The sequence below is a fragment of the Peromyscus californicus genome, unplaced genomic scaffold (genome assembly GCF_007827085.1).
Source record: "Peromyscus californicus insignis strain IS unplaced genomic scaffold, ASM782708v3 Scaffold_6__1_contigs__length_162567912, whole genome shotgun sequence".
NCBI lineage: Eukaryota > Metazoa > Chordata > Mammalia > Rodentia > Cricetidae > Peromyscus > Peromyscus californicus.
This window is the reverse complement of record NW_026294584.1, coordinates 145,860,951-145,878,413: the sequence shown is the minus strand read 5'-3', so window position 1 is coordinate 145,878,413 and position 17,463 is coordinate 145,860,951. Positions and strand designations below refer to the sequence as shown.

The following is a 17,463-nucleotide window of genomic DNA, read 5'->3' as shown; positions in this document are numbered from 1 at the left end:
ACATGAGGAATATTTGTGACAAACATTGATAAATGACTGAAAAGCCCGAAGGGCATGAAAGGTGCTTTGAATTTTGATTATCTATAAGAGACACACATTTGAGGTGATAGAACAATAATTTTCCTATGAGACATGTGTGCACCTGTGTATAACTAATACTTCTTCAACAGCTAGTTACTATGTGTAACTTTGTTTAAATGTGTGTACTCATGTACACATAGAAACTAGCTCTTGAAGGAGTATTAGTTTTTCTGGGTGCCCAAAAAAACTGAATAATCTACATATTGAAGCTAGAATTTTATTAACAGAAAACTAAAATTGTTTAACACAAATAATGGGGAAATTAAACAAAAGTGATTACAACTGTTGAAACAGAGTATGTATCTACTTTCATGATAGCAAACAAGAATGCAGCTTCAATCCAAAGTCAACTGTGATGTCCATTGGTTTATAGGAGGAACATAGACTATATGAACAAGAGTTCATTTGAGCAGTTATGGGGATGTACTGTTTGTAGAAAGACAAGATTGAGTTCACCTACTAACACACTGTGGTGCTGTTTGCTTGACATTGGTCATGGAATTATAAAGAATAACTTTACATCAACAATCCAGGGGCACATATAAAGTAGATATATTATAGGAGAGGCAGGGAAGATGACTTAGCTGATAAGAGCATCTACACAACCATGGGGATCTAAGTTCAAGTCCACAGAACTGATAAAAAGCAAGTATGATCATGTGTGTCTGTAATACCAGTGGTGGGTGCATGGGAAGTGGAGAAGAGAGAATTACTGAAGCTTGCTGGTCACCAGTTCTGCTCAGTGAGAGATCCTAGCTCAAGGAAATAGAACAGAGTGATAGATAAAGACACCCGATATCCTCCTCTGGTCTTTGCTTTGTGGGGCATGTACATGATCACACACAAGTATGTATAGACCACACACATACATCCACCATACACAAATTTTGCTGGTTTTGATTTTATTTTTATGGTTGTGAACATAGAAAAGACTGCTCTGGTGAGTATGAGAGCAATATGACTTAAAAGACAAAATGAAGGGCATAACAGCTTTTCACATGTGACTATTGTGGGGTCCACAGAAGTTCTCTAGTGAGGCCTTGTGGCTAGAGTTTTCCCCAGTCCTGCTTGGCCCAAGGTCAGGACAAATCTCTCTCACCCACCAGGCTCGCAGCTGCTCAAACCCAACCAAGTAAACACACAGAGACTTATATTTCTTATAAACTGTATGGCCATGGCAGGCTTCTTGCTAACTGTTCTTATATCTTAAATCAACCCATTTCTATAAATCTATAAGTTGCCACGTAGCTCGTGGCTTACCGGTATCTTAACATCTTCTCATGGCGGCGGCTGGCTGCGTCTCTCTGCCTCAGCCTTCCACTTCCCAGATACTCTTCTCTGCTTGTCCCGCCTATACTCCCTGTCTGGCTACTGGCCAATCAGCATTTTATTTATACAGAGCAATATCCACAGCAAGGCCTTACTCAGGGTCAGAGAATCTGAACTTGCTTTACCCAGCAGGGTTGCATAATGGGATGATTTGGTCACAGGTGTGGTTGCCAGGTGTTTGGACTACACTTGGCTGTACATTGTGCTTTGATCTTGCAAAGGGAAAGTCTTTTGCCTCTCCCCTTAGTATTGTTTAAAAAACCCTTTTGGATAAACAAAGGAGGCTGGATATTGACCCAGGGCACTCCTGAAGATATCCTGTGCCTCTGTCTTTCTTCTAGGTCTATCTTTCTATCTGATATTTCCTCATTCCTCTCTCCTCCACCTAAGAACTCTTTGAAATGTCAAGACAGGTCCTCCCACAGACTTCCCCACAACTGTCCTCACTGTAAACACTTCACACTCTGCACTGCATCCCTGCTCTGTGCTCTGGGGTTAATCTACTTCCTGTGCAAGAAGCCCAGGAAGATGTGAGTCCACACAAAGGATGACAAGATCCAAGCATCATAGTCCACATGAAGGGCCTGAAAACTGTGAGCTCCTGTCTCTTTGAATAGGAGTGCTATGAAATCCTATCATTATTATGTAAAAATAAAGGCAGATGATCTCAGAAACAGAATTATTCATGTTCACCATTCATCTCCTCAAATACATAAAAAGCATCTTGGGAGGGGAAGTCATGTCAGTTGTTTGCTGATTACTCTTAGCACCTAAAAATCAAAACAAAATAGTTGTCAAAATATTTTACAGAATTAATAAATGAATGAATGAATGAGTGAATTATGTGGAGGCTATCAAGATGACAACAAATAAAACACATTATGAAATCTGCATGTAGAATAAATTTTTTGATTCTGTTTTCATTTTTAGGTTGCAAGCTTATACAGACAGAAACATTTCTCAGGGCAATAGACTGGCTATTGTACAATTTTAAGTGAAATATTAGTAGATTATTAAATTGCCAGAACTATGAACTGCAGCATGTTGGAATACCAAAGTAGATGGCATTTGTGACAATATGGTAGTTTTTGAAAATGATGTAAAAGATTTTAATAAAATCTAATATATTTTTCAACTGTGAGAGATGTTACTATCATTCTATTTTCTTATTATTTATTTTATATGCAAAATGCCATTTAACATTCTAAAATCTAGCTAGTAAGCAGATTCCTTTCCTTATTATTTTTTTTTTGTATTTTTATGGCAGTTGAATTAAACCCAGGGTCTCATACATGACTGACAAGTATTCTTCCACTGAGCTATACTGAAGGCCTACCTTCAGTAGTGATATATTGTGTACCCCAATAAAGCTTACCTGGGGATCAGAGGACAGGGCCAGCCACTAAATTAGACATAGAGGTCAGGCACTGGTGACACACACCTTTAATCCTATCACTTGGGAGACAGAGATCCGTCTGGATCTCTTTGAGTTCAAGGCCATACTGGGCTACATGAGAGAAACAGAACCAGGTAGTGGTGACACACACCTTTAATCTCAGGAAGTAATATGGCAGGACACAGAAAAGTATATAAGGTGTGAAGAAACAGGAACCTGTCTCTTGAGGCTGAGGATTTTGTAGAGGTAAGTTAGTGGCTGACTGTTCTGCTTCTCTGATCTTTCAGCTTTCACCCCCGCCCCCATCCAAAAGAAAAAAAGAAAAAGAAAAAAGAGGATATAGATAAGAGGTAGATTATTGAATCTACTCTTTAAAAAAGGATATAGAAATGATAGAATAAAAAGGTAGATTATTGAATCTACTCTAAAAAGAAAAAGAGGAGGATATAGATACAAGATAAAAAGGTAGATTATGGAATGGCTGTGTAAGTGGCTACAAGCATCCTTTCTCAATTGTTGCTTTTGTACATTTTCCCCTCTAACATTTCTAAACTGTTTTCAGGTGTGCATATCATAAGCTCATCGAAGCCAAGTAACAAAATCTGTAATTCAGTGGATATTTCCCCTGCCACCATTATAGCCCCTTAATGATCATTTACAAAATCAGATCTCATGCTCACAGTGTTCCATTATAGTTCAAAAATGGAAGGATATCCTTGATGATACAGTTTAGAAAATAGAAAACAAGATATTTGAGGGCTCACACAGATTCATGTCCAAAATATTCAATGGACTGTGCCACTCAAACAGTGGCAGAATTTATAAATACATGACTTATGATGCCTTTGCTGAGTGCCCTGTGTTGGGGGTGGGAGCCTAGGCTTCCTCTGTAGCTGCTTTTGCTACTTTGTTTCTTGGATGTGGATTACTCCTCTTGTGAAGGAGTTTGAGCTCTTCTTTTCCTACAGCTTTGTCAGGGACTTGCACAGAAATCTTGCTACTATCAATATAGTTGAAGTTTTGAATTTGAACAAAGCAACTCAGACAACGGAGTGCAGCAGCTGTAGCTATTCAAGTGGAACCTCCACATTTCCCAGAGTGGAAGGTGAAGAGGAGCTCAGGGAAGCTCCTCCTGTGGCGTTACTCCTTCTCACCATACAAGCTCTGTCACTTTTTCTAAAGGCCTTGAAGCTCTTGTCCTAGCACATGCTCCACACAGCCCCTCCTCCAATGTGTTTTGCATTTGTCCTCATCTTCTGTCTGTTTTTAAAATAGGGAAAGAGCCATCCCATGAGGACCTTTCTGTGTTCAGGTATGTTAATGTTTCTGTTCTTAGAAATTTTGCCAAAAACTTTTCATATGCTGTTTGAATTTATCTTCCCAGTATGTTTCCCCCATAAGTGTAGGGCATTTATTCAAGATATTTTGTGTTACCTTCTTTGTTCAGTATTGCTCTAAGTTCCAGTTGTAAGTCATCTTTCACTCGTGGCTTTTCTTTCAATCTGAACATTTTTCTTAGTGTTGTGTTGATACAGGGTCTCACCAACTAGCTCAGTTTCCTTCAATGCTGGGCCACGTATACCAGTGTGCACCACTATGCAAAGTTTACTAAAGTTTTTGATGAATGTTTTTTCTGCTGCCTTATTTTGATACATCCTTTTTGTGTTACTGCTTCTTTGACTACCCTTCAGCTGGTGAACAACGTTATGGCCCATTGCTCCATTCTCTGGCTTGCCCAGGCTGTGTATTGTTCTTTATATGCCTCGATGCCTATGACATTACAGGATCAGATTTTGGTGCAAATTGGAGGGAAATGAATGGTGTCTAGTGCTCATACTGGTGAAGGAGTCAGATGCATTAACAAAGGCAGGAAACCTCGACAATGGAGAGGATTCTTGTTGTGCAAATGAATTTATGTAAGTTCATTGTCTGCTCTGTAACAGAACAGGAATTTTTCTAAATTTGTTTACGTGTATGAATAAGATAGTACCAACTCTTTAGAATATTTACACGACCACTGAATCAATTACAAATGAAAGCAATTTTATAACATCTCCTAACAACTATCATGTTGCTAATCTTAAGTGAAATGCATAATAAATTATAAATAAATGATAAACCTGAATTATTGAAGTCATAAATAAAAGAGATTATGGTATAAATAAATGCATATTTATGAACTAGTATGTATTAGTATATGCATATATATATATATGATTTTATAAAAAGTAAAATTATGAGTCTTCTCAGTCCTAGGTATTTGAAGAATAACTAACAATATAAGATTATTAGATAATTGTTTGCGTATAGGAAGAACTTTGGAAAATGCATATAGGTGCCTATACTGGCATCATTTGGAAATATTTGGTGAAATTCTTATGTTACATAAAAGCTGATATACTGGTGCCTTTTATGTGAGCTAGAATTTTATAATTTTGCTTGTCAGAAATTAAATGTTTTCAATTTAATATGTAAACAGTCGAGACAATGCTAATACATATATTTATTTTGATGACAGCACATGAGAATTCTGTTTTCTTCAGTATCAACTATGAGGACTCCAGACCATTGCGTGTAAGGTAGGCAGCATCTGGTTGAAGCTCAGCTGGGCTCTCTTGCAAAGTGTAAAATTTTTATGAAGAAAACTATAAACCAGCTCAGTAAATCTTGATATTTACTTGACATTGTACATAAGAGTTCATTAAATTAGTATGTTATGAATTCTCAAGAATCAGCTAGACATACATCAGAAGACTGCATTAACAAATATTTAGCACTCTAGTGGAATTTGGAACATCTTGGAAGGATGAATGGTTTCATACGGTACATATTATTAACTACTTTAAATGTGGAATTTATAATGGGATATTTAGGCAATGCATTCACAGTACTAGTGAACATTATGCAGTGGGTAAAGAGGAGAAAGATATCTTTCATAGATCAGATCTTCACTACTCTGGCAATTTCCAGAATTGGTTTGCTCCTTTCACTAATTGAAAGTTTATTTGTGTCTGAATGGTATTCAGATATAATATTAACTAGAAGACGTGTGAGACAAATTAGTATTTCCTGGGCGGTAACCAATCATTTCAGCATCTGGCTTGCTACGTGTCTCAGCATCTTTTATTTTCTCAAGATATCCAATTTTTCAAACTCTATTTTTCTTCACCTAAAGTGCAGAGTAAAAAAAGTGGTTTCAGTGACACTATTGGCATCTCTGCTCCTCTTGTTTTTAGACATTCTAGTCATAAACACACGTATTGATGTCTTAATTGATGGAATTCAAGCAAATATGTTCTACAGTGCTATCTCAAGTAACTATACTCAAGTTTCTAGGCTTGTTTTACTCACCAACACTATGCTCACACTCATCCCCTTCACTGTGAGCCTGACCATGTTTCTCCTGCTCATCTTCTCCCTGTGGAGACATCTGAAGAACATGCAGCGCAACGCCGAAGGCTCCAGAGATGTCAGCACCACAGCCCACATAAAGGCCCTGCAAATGGTGGTCACCTTCCTGTTACTGTATACCGTTTTTTTTCTGTCACTTCTCATGCAGGTTTTTAATACGGAATTTCAGCAGAAAAATTCGGTTACTCTGCTCTTCTGGACTACTGAACTTGCTTTCCCTTCAGGCCACTCATATGTCTTGATTCTGGGAAATGCCAAGCTTAGACAGGCATTTCTTTCCATGGTGTGGTGGCTGAGGTGCAGGCTCAATGGTGCAGAGCCCTCAGGTTCCTAAAACTTATAGTGGATCATCTTTTGTCTTTCAGAGGAACATCAGTGTCTAAGAAATTATTTTTGTATAAATCTGTACCTTCTATACTTCACTTGTAGCATTGTAAATTTAGCAAAATTTTGTGTAGATTAGGTACTATCCAAACTATTACAGCCCTGGCAGAAAATATGGAATTATCTAGATTGTTCTACAAGGATAGATATGAATATGAACTAAATAAATATATGAAAACATAATATTAATAAAGTATAATTTTCTATATAGAATTAACCTCTTTAACATTTTTAAATGATTTATGTTAATATGTAAAATACATGTGTGTATATATTCATGTGGCCTGTGTTAAGTGTGTTAAATCTGTAGTAAGGATCCTGTGTATCGTTAGAAATAAACCCTTCAGATTACTCAGTTTGCTTTGTCAATATTTTTCTCTTCTAACATTATTTTATTTATTCATTGGAAAGTGTTGAGTATATTATCTGTATGTCTTTCAGAGACAATTAGATAAGGCCAAACATTTTATAAAAGGTGGACATGTGCATTAGGTTGCTACTTGAAGGAGAATGTCATAGTACTTACAAATGACTCATTGATATTTGAAATTTTCAGCCTATTTTTGAATATTGTGTGAATGAATTCATTTATTGAAAAGATATTAAATGATTGAATTGGAAAACAGGAAAATTGTGCGATGAGTAGTTGTCTGTTATTCTGTTGCACAGAAAACAATAAGAAAAGAAAATATGTATATATTCAGGGCTGAGAGAAGTGACTCTGATTTGTAAGAAAAAAATCTGCAGTTGAATGAGTTCTTAGAGTTGTAATCTATGAATGTGAAATACTACCAGTTAAAGATGAAGTTCAATATAAAATAAAAATAGCTAAGGGTCAAAGTATGGATTTCTTGGTGAAAATAAGTAGACAGAGTAAATATCAATAAAAGGTTAAATACAAATTACATGATGGTAACATTTCAAACACAATACAATCCACAAGGCAATAAAAATAGAAATGCACAGCAGAATTTTCACAACAAGAACAAATCTCAGAGAAACTGTAGATTTTTAATATCAAGATGGAAGCCTGTCTACTTACCCTCTACTATGCTGCCAAGGTACTGGTGGAGCACAGAACACAGCATTCAGCAGGGTTTTTTTTTTTTTTAGCACTACTTCAAATAGCTTTATACAGAACACTTCCAGCAAGAGGCCTGTTAGTAGCTTTCACTTTATCAACACACTAGATTACTGCCACACCTAGACAGTGATCAGAGCTATGTTTGCTTGAATGGTGTCTTGTTGTCAGTCTTGGATTGGTGTGTGTGTGTGTGTGTGTGTGTGTGTGTGTGTGTGTGTGTGTGTGTGCTTCTTGGCTGTATATAATGAAGCTATAAGACATTAGTTATCAGCAGATAATTGTAGAGAAGAGGAGTTTTCCAAGAAGTTCCCCTAGACAACAAGACACCTTAGAAAGAAAAAAACTCTTCTACATGAATCCAACTTATCTGCTGAAATAAACTGTTTTTTTCTTTTCTTTCTTTTCTTTTCTTTTTTTTTTTGATTTTTTGAGACAAGGTTTCTCCATGTAGTTTTGGTGCCTGTCCTGGATCTCGCTCTGTAGACCAGGCTGGCCTCGAACTCACAGAGATCTGCCTGGCTCTGCCTCCGAGTGTGGGATTAAAGGCATGCCACCACTGCCTGGCTAAAATAAACTCTTGATGTTGAAGGGCCATTCATGATATTTCCTGAGGATTGAAGCTCACCCATCTCTGCATTCACCATTCATTCATTCATTTTTTTTAAACTTTGTAACTTGAAAACATTTAAAGCTTTGCTGCCTGACATCCATACTTTATGAACTCAAATTTCATAGAGGATAGATAAGGGGAAATGTTTGCAAAACAGTGAAAGAGAGTAGGCCTTTATTTGCATATTAGTAAATGAGAATTCAGCTTTAATTTCAGCACTAGCAGTTGAAGATTGGGGCTTGTGGTGAAGGTGTACAGTGCATGGTTACAGTTGTTTTAGGATAATAGTTTTTTCTATGAAACCATCATTGAACTTGGAGTTTGTCTTAGTTAATGTTACTTTTCTCCTTAACATTGTCCACAGAATGTAAAAGTCAATAGAACATTATTCAGACTGAAGGGTTTTATATGTAGTGTGTGTGTGTGTGTGTGTGTGTGTGTGTGTGTGTGTGTGTGTGTAACAAAATTATGGAAAAAACAAGTCATGAATTTGAAAGGGAGCAAGGAGAAGAATATTGAAGGGTTCAGAGGGAGGAAAAGGGAAAGAGAAATGATGTAAATATACTAAAATTCCAAAGGCAAATGAAAAAAATTAAAAAGACAGTAGGACTTCGCTGCCCACCCAGAAACCAGGTATTGCTAGGACTTTTTGTCAGGAGATTGTCAATTATAAACAGTAATAGAGGCTTTGTTTATACTTTTTTCCTGACTGAAGGTTACTCCTGAGCATATTTTCCATCCAGTTAGTGAGAGAATTTGGTTTTGGAAAATCTGCCAGTGTCTTTATAGCATTTGAAAATGGTTCAGGTATTACTGGAAGAAAAAGATGTTCCTGGTGATAGAATTCTTACTCCGTGGGCTGTCTCCAAAATTGTTTCCTTAGGGAAAGTTAACACACTGTATTCAACTGTAGTTCATCTGGGTTCAAATAATGAACAAGTGTAGAAGGGTGTCCTTATAGCCTGTGTTAGAAGTGATCCTTGTAGCACCTGGTGTACCAATAGCCTCACCTTGTTTTGTTTGTTCAAGATAACTAAGTTCTCCAGTCCTACATTTCTCTACCTAAGAAGCTGAGGGAAGAATTTGTTCTGTTGATGTACAGGGGATTTTGGCTTTGTCTTTTCTTTGAGTCTTTTATTTTACGAATGTTTGTATTAATTCTTTGAAGATTTCGTGCAATGTATGTGCAATGAACATGTGAGCTCACTGCCCCAACTGCTCCCATAACCATCCTCTCCACGCTCCTCTATTTTCACACCCAAATGTTGAGTCCTCTTCATTTCTCTTCACCTACACACGGAGTCCACTTTCTGTTGCTAAACTTGTCTTGAGATGGGGACTGTCCCAGTGTGTGCTTGACCCACCAGGGGTCATACAGTTAAAGAAAACTTTTGACTCTCCTCCCAGCAGCTATCAATGCCTGTAGCTTCTCAGCTAGAGATAGGATTTTGTGTCCACCTTCCTCCCTCAGTGTTGGGATTTTGTCTGGCTTGAGCTTTTTCAGGTTTTGTACATGTTGTTACAATTGCTGAGTTTACCTGTGCGAATGCCGTTTTATCAAAAAAACAAAACAAAACAAAACAAAAAACCAGCTTTCTTATTTTTACTTACTATTTCTATCTCTTACAATCTTTCCTTGTTCTCTTCCATGAAAATCCCTGAGGCTTGAGATGAAGAATGTGTTATGAATGTTCTGTTTAAATTGAGAACACCACAGTCTTTTGTTCTATTTGTACTGGAAGGTGAAGGTCTCTGTATTCATTGTCATTTACTGCAAGGAGAAGCTTCGCTGATGGGGGTTGAAATATGTTATGATCTATGGATATAGTAACAAGTCACTAGGAGTCTTTAAATTTATTTGGTAGTTTTTTCAAAGTTTAATACAAGATATTTTGATCATATTTACCTCTCTCCAATTCTTCTCAACTCCCCCTTATACCCTCTGTTCCCCCAAGTATATATTCTTCCTCCTTTCTGAGGAAATGATTTATCATGTTGCTCTTGAGATGAAATATGTGGGAACTGTTCTTGGTGCTGTCTTGTGCAGAGCAGAAGATGCAGAGGAAGAGCTCAGGAGTGCTCGTCAGGGTGATATATGTCACTCTCTCCTGGTGGACACAAGTTCTGTCACTTTTAAAAAGACCTTGAAGTTCCAGTAGTAGCACACATTCCACACTGCCCACCCCTGGAGTGGAGTGTTTTGCATTTCTCTTTGTTTCCTTTCTCTTTTTTGTTGTTTGGAAGGAGCCATGTCAGGAGGACATTTCTGTCTCTGCAATGATGGTATGTATGCTCATGCTTCTATTCTTAGCAACTTCTAAAACTTTTCACATGCTGATGTACTTTATCTTCCCAGTATAGCTGACATGTAATTGTTGGGCCTTTGCTGCAGGGGGCTGAGGCTGTGTTCCAATCTCTACACTGGAATACTTCATGTCTTGCCTGTAATCTCTAATGGTTTTTATTTTAAACAGTGCCTTATTTATCTCTCAGGCTTGTTTTGGATTAGTCATCCTCCTGCATTCATCTCTCCACTGCTAGACTAAGGTTACCAGTGTGCACCACCACACCAATTTTATTGCAGTCTTTGACATCTATTTTTCTCTCTTTGTTAGTTCTATTGGCTTTCAGTCATGTTTCTTTGACTGCACTTAGCTCCTTAGGAATTTTAATGTCATGCTTCATTTCCTGCTTGTCTAGGTCGTACATCATCCTTATTGTGTATGATGTTGGTAATGGAACAGATATTGGTGCAAAGTGAAGAGAGATGGTTGTATCTGAAGGTCCTAGGTGCTAAAAGATGGCATATGTACTAACAAAGGGAGATACAGAGAATGGGAAAGATCCTTGGTGTGTGTATAAATTCATTTAAATTCTTTGCCTGATACCATGATAGGACAATCTCCAAATTTACTCATATACAGAGATGAAAGAATTACAACTTTAGAGAATATTTATATTCTTATTACATCAATTTTACTTGAAAACTATTTTATACAGCATCTTGATAACTATATCAGTATAAGCATGAGTTAGATGCACAAAAACACTAATGTTAAAAAGTTTTATTAAAATGATGAGTCAGTGGCATTTGTGTTTCTCTACTAATGGATAGCAGTGTGTGCATGCATGACCCTGCAAAAAGTAAGATGAATATTATTCCTAGAAGAGAATATCTGAGGAACATTGATATCTATGAAACTTTTAGGCAACTCTGATAGCTTTCTGTAAGAACTTTCTGAAGCACGAACAGTTCCCTGTACAAACATCATTTTGATGTATTTAATGTTGTTTTTCTTTTATATGTCAGTCTAGATTTTGTTGCTGGCTCTGAGTTACAATTCCCTAATGTTACTTGTCTAGAAATCAAATATCCAGACTAAAATATGTATAAAGAAAAACTAGTAAAAACAACACATGTAAGCATATCTTTATTTTGATGACAGCACATGAGAATTCAGTGTTTCTTCCACATCAACAAAAAAGACTTCAAGGTGCCCTCTGTAAGTCACATAATATCTGGATAAAGTCTAACATTGCTGCCTTGGAAATTGAAAAATTTTGTGCAAAAAACTATGGACCAAACCATTGGTGAATCTATATTTAATTGGCTCTGTCTATACGTATTCATGACAGTCAATGCTATGAGAGTTCCAGAATTCCATAGCATTTTAGAAGACTGATTAATACATTTTCATCAGTGTACAAGGAACTAAAGAATCCTTCTAGTGACAATGAGTCATATCCTACATGTCACATTAACATTTATTTTAAGTGTGGAATTCATAATAGGAAGTTTAGGAAATGGATTCATGGCACTGGTGAACATCATGGACTTGGTCAAGAGAAGAAAGATCTCTTCAGTGGATCAGATCCTCACTGCTCTGGCCATCTCCAGAATAACTCTGCTCTGGTCATTAATTGCAAGTTTATTGGTTTCATATATCTACACAGCTTTAATGATAACTGGAAAAATGATGAGAATTATCAAAATTTTCTGGACAGTGACCAATCATCTCAGCATCTGGCTTTCTACATGCCTCAGTATCTTTTATTTTCTCAAGATAACCAATTTTTCAAACTGTGTTTTTCTTTATCTGAAGTGGAGAGTAAAAAAAGTGGTATCAGTGACATTGCTGGTGTCTTTGCTCATTTTGTTTTTAAACATTTTAGTCATAAACAGATATATTGATGTCTGGATTGATGGACACGAAGCAAATATGTCCTACAGTGCTATCTCAAGTAAGTCTGCTCAATTTTCTAGACTTGTTTTACTTGTCAACACTATGTTCACACTCATACCATTCACTGTGTCCTTGACAATGTTTCTCCTGCTCATCTTCTCCCTGTGGAGACATCTGAAGAACATGCGGCACAATGCAGAAGGCTCCAGAGATGTCAGCACCACAGCCCATGTAAAGGCCTTGCAAACTGTGGTCGCCTTCCTGTTACTGTATACGGTTTTCTTTCTGTCTCTTCTTTCACTATGTTGGCTTGTTGAATTCAAGCAGAAAAGTTTCATAGTTTTGTTTTTACAGGCAGTGGGAATTGCTTTTCCCTCAGCCCATTCATGTGTCCTGATTCTAGAGAACAGGAAGCTGCGTCAATCCTTGCTTTCCATGCTTCGGTGGATGAGGTACAGGCTCAAAGATACAAAATGCTCTATTCCCTAAAGCATATTGGGGACCAGCTTCCGTATTCCAGAGAAAAATCAGTTCATAGTTTTCATGTGTTAGGGATGACCAGGGTGGAGGTCCTCTTTCAGGAAAGGGGTCTGTTAGAGATGCAGACAGTGTAAAGGTTTCTATTAATATGGGAGACAGCACAAGCAAGGTCAAAATGTGGGTACCATCTCTGTCAGAAGAACAGAGATTTTTTCCCCTCTTCTAAGCAAGTAGGGAATGGGAAAAGTATTGTACCATGCCTCTGTGGACCTGAGATTAGCAGACACGATCTAACTAACTAGACAGAGACATTGTGCTTTCCTGTATTTTTAGGTAAGTAGGAATAACATTCCTGGAAAAAGGACTTCCCTAAGAATGTTAATATGTGATGCAACAGTGGCTACTCATTTGGCCTGCCCCTCTTCTAGGGTGTTACTAAGGGACTCGTCCTAGGAAATGGAGTGAACTGAACTCTTATGAGAGCTGTGAGGAGAGAAAGAAAACCTGCAGGGTGTAGTCCCCACATGTGTTAGTCAGCAGTGCCCAAAGGAAACAGAGTCTGCAATGGGTGTGGGATATAAAATAAGTAAGCCTTTTATGTATAAGTTTGTAATTTCTAAATTATTCAGGTATATGTAACTATGGATTTAGAAGATTATATGTAGATTAAGCACCACATTACAGCTCTGCAGACAAGATACAAGCATGTTTATTATTATACAAAGATGTGAATGTGAACCACTTAAATATAAGAACTGGCATCACGTTTTATCACCATTAATCTTTTAAAGACTTTAAAATGATCAATGAATAACACGTGAGATATGTATCTGCATGCATTCAAGTGAGGCACTGAAAAAGGAAACCTGTAGCTGTGTCAATATAAAAATTATTTTGTTTTCTCTAAAAATGTCATAAAGTATAAAATACAGACTTGGATATTAAGATATACTTAATCCATTTTTTTTTCATTTATAAGATCAGTTTAGAAAACTTGAGAAATTCTGAGCCAGTGAGTGATTACTTTTACCTTTTGAGCCAGTTTCTTCCACTTTTAGGTGGTTCTGGGGATGGGATTGATTCCAAAATTTTCCTGTCATCTTTATACACATGTAGTGGGAGAGTTGCAAGCTTCTCTCTCTCTCTCTCTCTCTCTCTCTCTCTCTCTCTCTCTCTCTCTCTCACACACACACACACACACACACACACACACACACACACACACACACACTACAGTAAGGCCGGGCGGTGGTGGCGCACGCCTTTAATCCCAGCACTCGGGAGGCAGAGCCAGGTGGATCTCTGTGAGTTTGAGGCCAGCCTGGGCTACCAAGTGAGTCCCAGGAAAGGCGCAAAGCTACACAGAGAAACCCTGTCTCGAAAAACCAAAAAAAAAAAAAAAAAAAAAAAAGTAAATATATTTTCAGTTTATCCCAAGTTTCCTATGTATATTATTTAACTTGGGAATCAAGAATTCTTGAAACATGTTTGTCAATGGGAATGCATTGAATTTTTTATTTAGTTCTTCTGTATGTAGTATAATACATTTTTGTTTTTATGCTCATAAATGCCAAATGTGCCTATGATAGTGTCTAGGTTAAATGCCACAGTAAGAATTTGGTGGTAGTATTTTATTTTATGTGATCGTGTACCTGAATTTTTCTAAGGTGACAAAAAATCAATTTAGCATAGGCATGAAAATTTAGACTAATGTGGAAGTCACTAACATTTAATTAACACAAATTTTGTTGTACATGTATATTATTAGTATAGAAAGTAGGTAAAACACACACAAACTTGATCAAATAAATGAATTATTTAAAATAAACTGAGTCAAAGATGGGAAGCTTAGAGAGCTTAGCATGACTGAGTGGTCGGTCACATGTCCTACGCTCAGTGCTGCTTAACTCTTAGTAAGAGACCACTGAGAATGTTTAGAAAATGTAAGATTTCTTATTCAATGCTTATTTTTACAAATAAATCTCTTCAGACTGCTGGGTTTATGTTTTGCCTAGATTTTATCTTCAATAAAGCTTTTTAAACATGTAAATTAAAAAAATTTGAGTGTATTTTCTGTATGGTTTTTTAGAGATAATTTTATGAGAAACAGATGCTTTCAAATGGGAATTGAGAAATAAGAATCCACCAAAGGAAGATGTTATCTTATTAATTTGTAGGTCTTTTGTCCACTCATAATGGTAGGACGCTGTTTCTCACGTATAGAAACCAACATTCCTTGAAGTTAATTAGAGCAATAATCTCTACAGAGGGAGGCTCTCCTACAAAATTCAGGTGAGATATTCAGGGGGAGAAGCTGCTCACAGTCACACTTGAACTCTGGTGGGATAACACAGAAAAGAATGGGAAGTCTTCATGCTTAATTTAAGCCTTCTCGTTTCTATACTTGATAACTAATTTGCACAGGAAGCACAGGGACTGCTTCTGTTTGATACATCAGTAGCTGTGTTGCTCATGTTTTCTTGTTTCTATGACAAAATACCTGAAAAGGGCAACTTAGGGAAGAAATCAGATTTTTTTTTTTCTGACAGCTTGAGGGTACGCCTTATGGCAGGGAAGGAATGACCACAGGACTGTGTTCCGAAGTCAGGAAGCAGAGATAAATGCTGGTGCTCTGCTTGCCTTCTCATTTTTTAGGTCAAGAACTCAAATGATGGATGTTCTGACTCACAAGAAGAGTGAGATTTCCTACCTCAGTTAACCTAATGTAGAATGTCTCTCTTACATAGGCCCAAAGGTTTGTCTTCTGGGTAATTCTAGATCCTGTCAAGATGACAGTCAACATTAACCTTCACAGAAACACCTGTTTAGTAAAGTATGAAAGGAGTTTTGTGCCTAAAGTTCACTGTCTTGTCTTCTGCTGATACAAAATCGTACCACCTGCATACAATTACTTATATCAATTATTTAGCTAAATAATACCCTTATGTATTTATCTTTGTTGTTTGGTTTATGTTATGAAGCGGCTTAAACATGCAAAATGTTAAGTACTTGTAAACAGCTGCTAAGAGAGAGAACTGCTTGAGTTGTCTGTAGGATGTGTGTGGAGCTGCAGTGATGCACTTTATATGAGTTGTCACTCAGGCTGGGTGCAAGGTGGGCTTTCAGGGATGAAGCTACCCTTATGTCTCCATGCTCTTGTAAGAGCTCTCATCCGTGTCCCTGCAAGTAATCCTAATAAACTAATTGGTTCACTGAACTAGACTTGAGTGGAGTCATTTCTTTGTTCTGTTGTGGGTGACTTACCTGGAGTAAATAGGAATCTGTTGACATCTCCCTAGGAAAAGTCAGGGAAGAGGTTATATTGCAAGACACTAAGACCACCAGAATCAAAGTCAAATTCAGAAAATGTCTACAAACTTGTGGTTGTAGAAAGTATATTCACGTGAGAAATCTTTTTAGAAAGTTGCATACTGGAAGGTAACTGACAGATACTCCTAAAGTGCTGAAGAAGGTAACTATAAACTCAATTTGTAGGCAAAAATTTGGTCTTATGCATTCAGTTAAGTAGTGTCATTCCATATTAAAATACAAAACAAAACCAGTATTATTTAATATGTACCTTGTGCTTGTGAAAGGTATTAGTGGGCCAAGCACAGAAAGAATATGAGGGACCAGTTTTCTTGTCCCCAAACTGCCAGTGTTGATGCTATACTGTTCAAGGTACTCAGAAAAAATTTATTGATATCCTCAAGTATAAATCAAGTATAAATGATATCATAGGGTGAAACTGTAATCTAATTTGACCAGTGTCCATATAAGAAGGCAACAGACATGGAGGAATCTATAGACATAGAGGAAAGTGTGTTAACTCACAGAGGAAGGCCTGTAAGAAGATGACTTGCACACCCCAGCAAGATAGTCATTGCCAAAATGCAACACTTGTGGACACTTAACCTTGCACTTCAGCCACCTGAACTTTGAGGAAATAAATGTCTGTCATTTAACAAATCTACTATGTAGTGGTTTTTAAGTGGATGCTTAAGAAAAGCAAAAGGAAGGCCAAAACAGCTTTATTTATTATCCAATGGGAGCTTCACATAATCACAGCATACAGAAAGACATCCCACAGCAGTTCAATATCCATGCTTCCTTTCTTGATTAATGACAGAACTATGGGGATGTTGGTGGCCACACTACAACATTTAGGATCATTTTGTCATAGTAGAGGCATAAAATATTCATAGAACAAATTTGCTGAGGCTTTAATAGTGTTTAAGCTTCTTTTAAATTTTAATTAGTATTTTGACAATTTCATAATACTATATTTACATAATTTATACCATCCTTCTCCTACTCCTCCCATGTCTCCTGTCCATCTTAAATTTCTGACTTTTAAAAAATAACTTTATTTTCTTTTAATAGTTATCGTTCATAGGTATATGAATATATTATATATTCTGTTTCATCCATTTAATATTGCTCATATGCATATGTCTTTCAGAATGAACATTTGAAATTGAATAGCCTTGCATTGAGATGTTCC

The 17,463-nt window shown here is 37.0% G+C and overlaps 2 protein-coding genes across 2 annotated transcripts; both read left to right on the top strand.

Annotated features, from left to right (window-relative positions):
• Nucleotides 1-5,612: 5,612 nt before the first annotated feature.
• LOC128099815 (taste receptor type 2 member 140-like) lies at nucleotides 5,613-6,551 on the top strand. The gene has a single exon (XM_052721628.1). It carries the CDS (start codon nucleotides 5,613-5,615, stop codon nucleotides 6,549-6,551), a length of 939 nt encoding a protein of 312 aa, XP_052577588.1.
• A 5,478-nt stretch (nucleotides 6,552-12,029) lies between these two features.
• On the top strand, nucleotides 12,030-12,968 carry LOC128099814 (taste receptor type 2 member 140-like). Its single transcript, XM_052721627.1, has one exon. The coding sequence runs from the start codon at nucleotides 12,030-12,032 to the stop codon at nucleotides 12,966-12,968; it is 939 nt and encodes a 312-aa protein (XP_052577587.1).
• The last annotated feature ends 4,495 nt before the right edge of the window (nucleotides 12,969-17,463 follow it).

Coding starts and splice junctions, on each gene's coding strand:
- LOC128099815 (XM_052721628.1), top strand. CDS start 5,613: ATGAATGGTTTCATACGGTACATATTATTAACTACTTTAAATGTGGAA.
- LOC128099814 (XM_052721627.1), top strand. CDS start 12,030: ATGAGTCATATCCTACATGTCACATTAACATTTATTTTAAGTGTGGAA.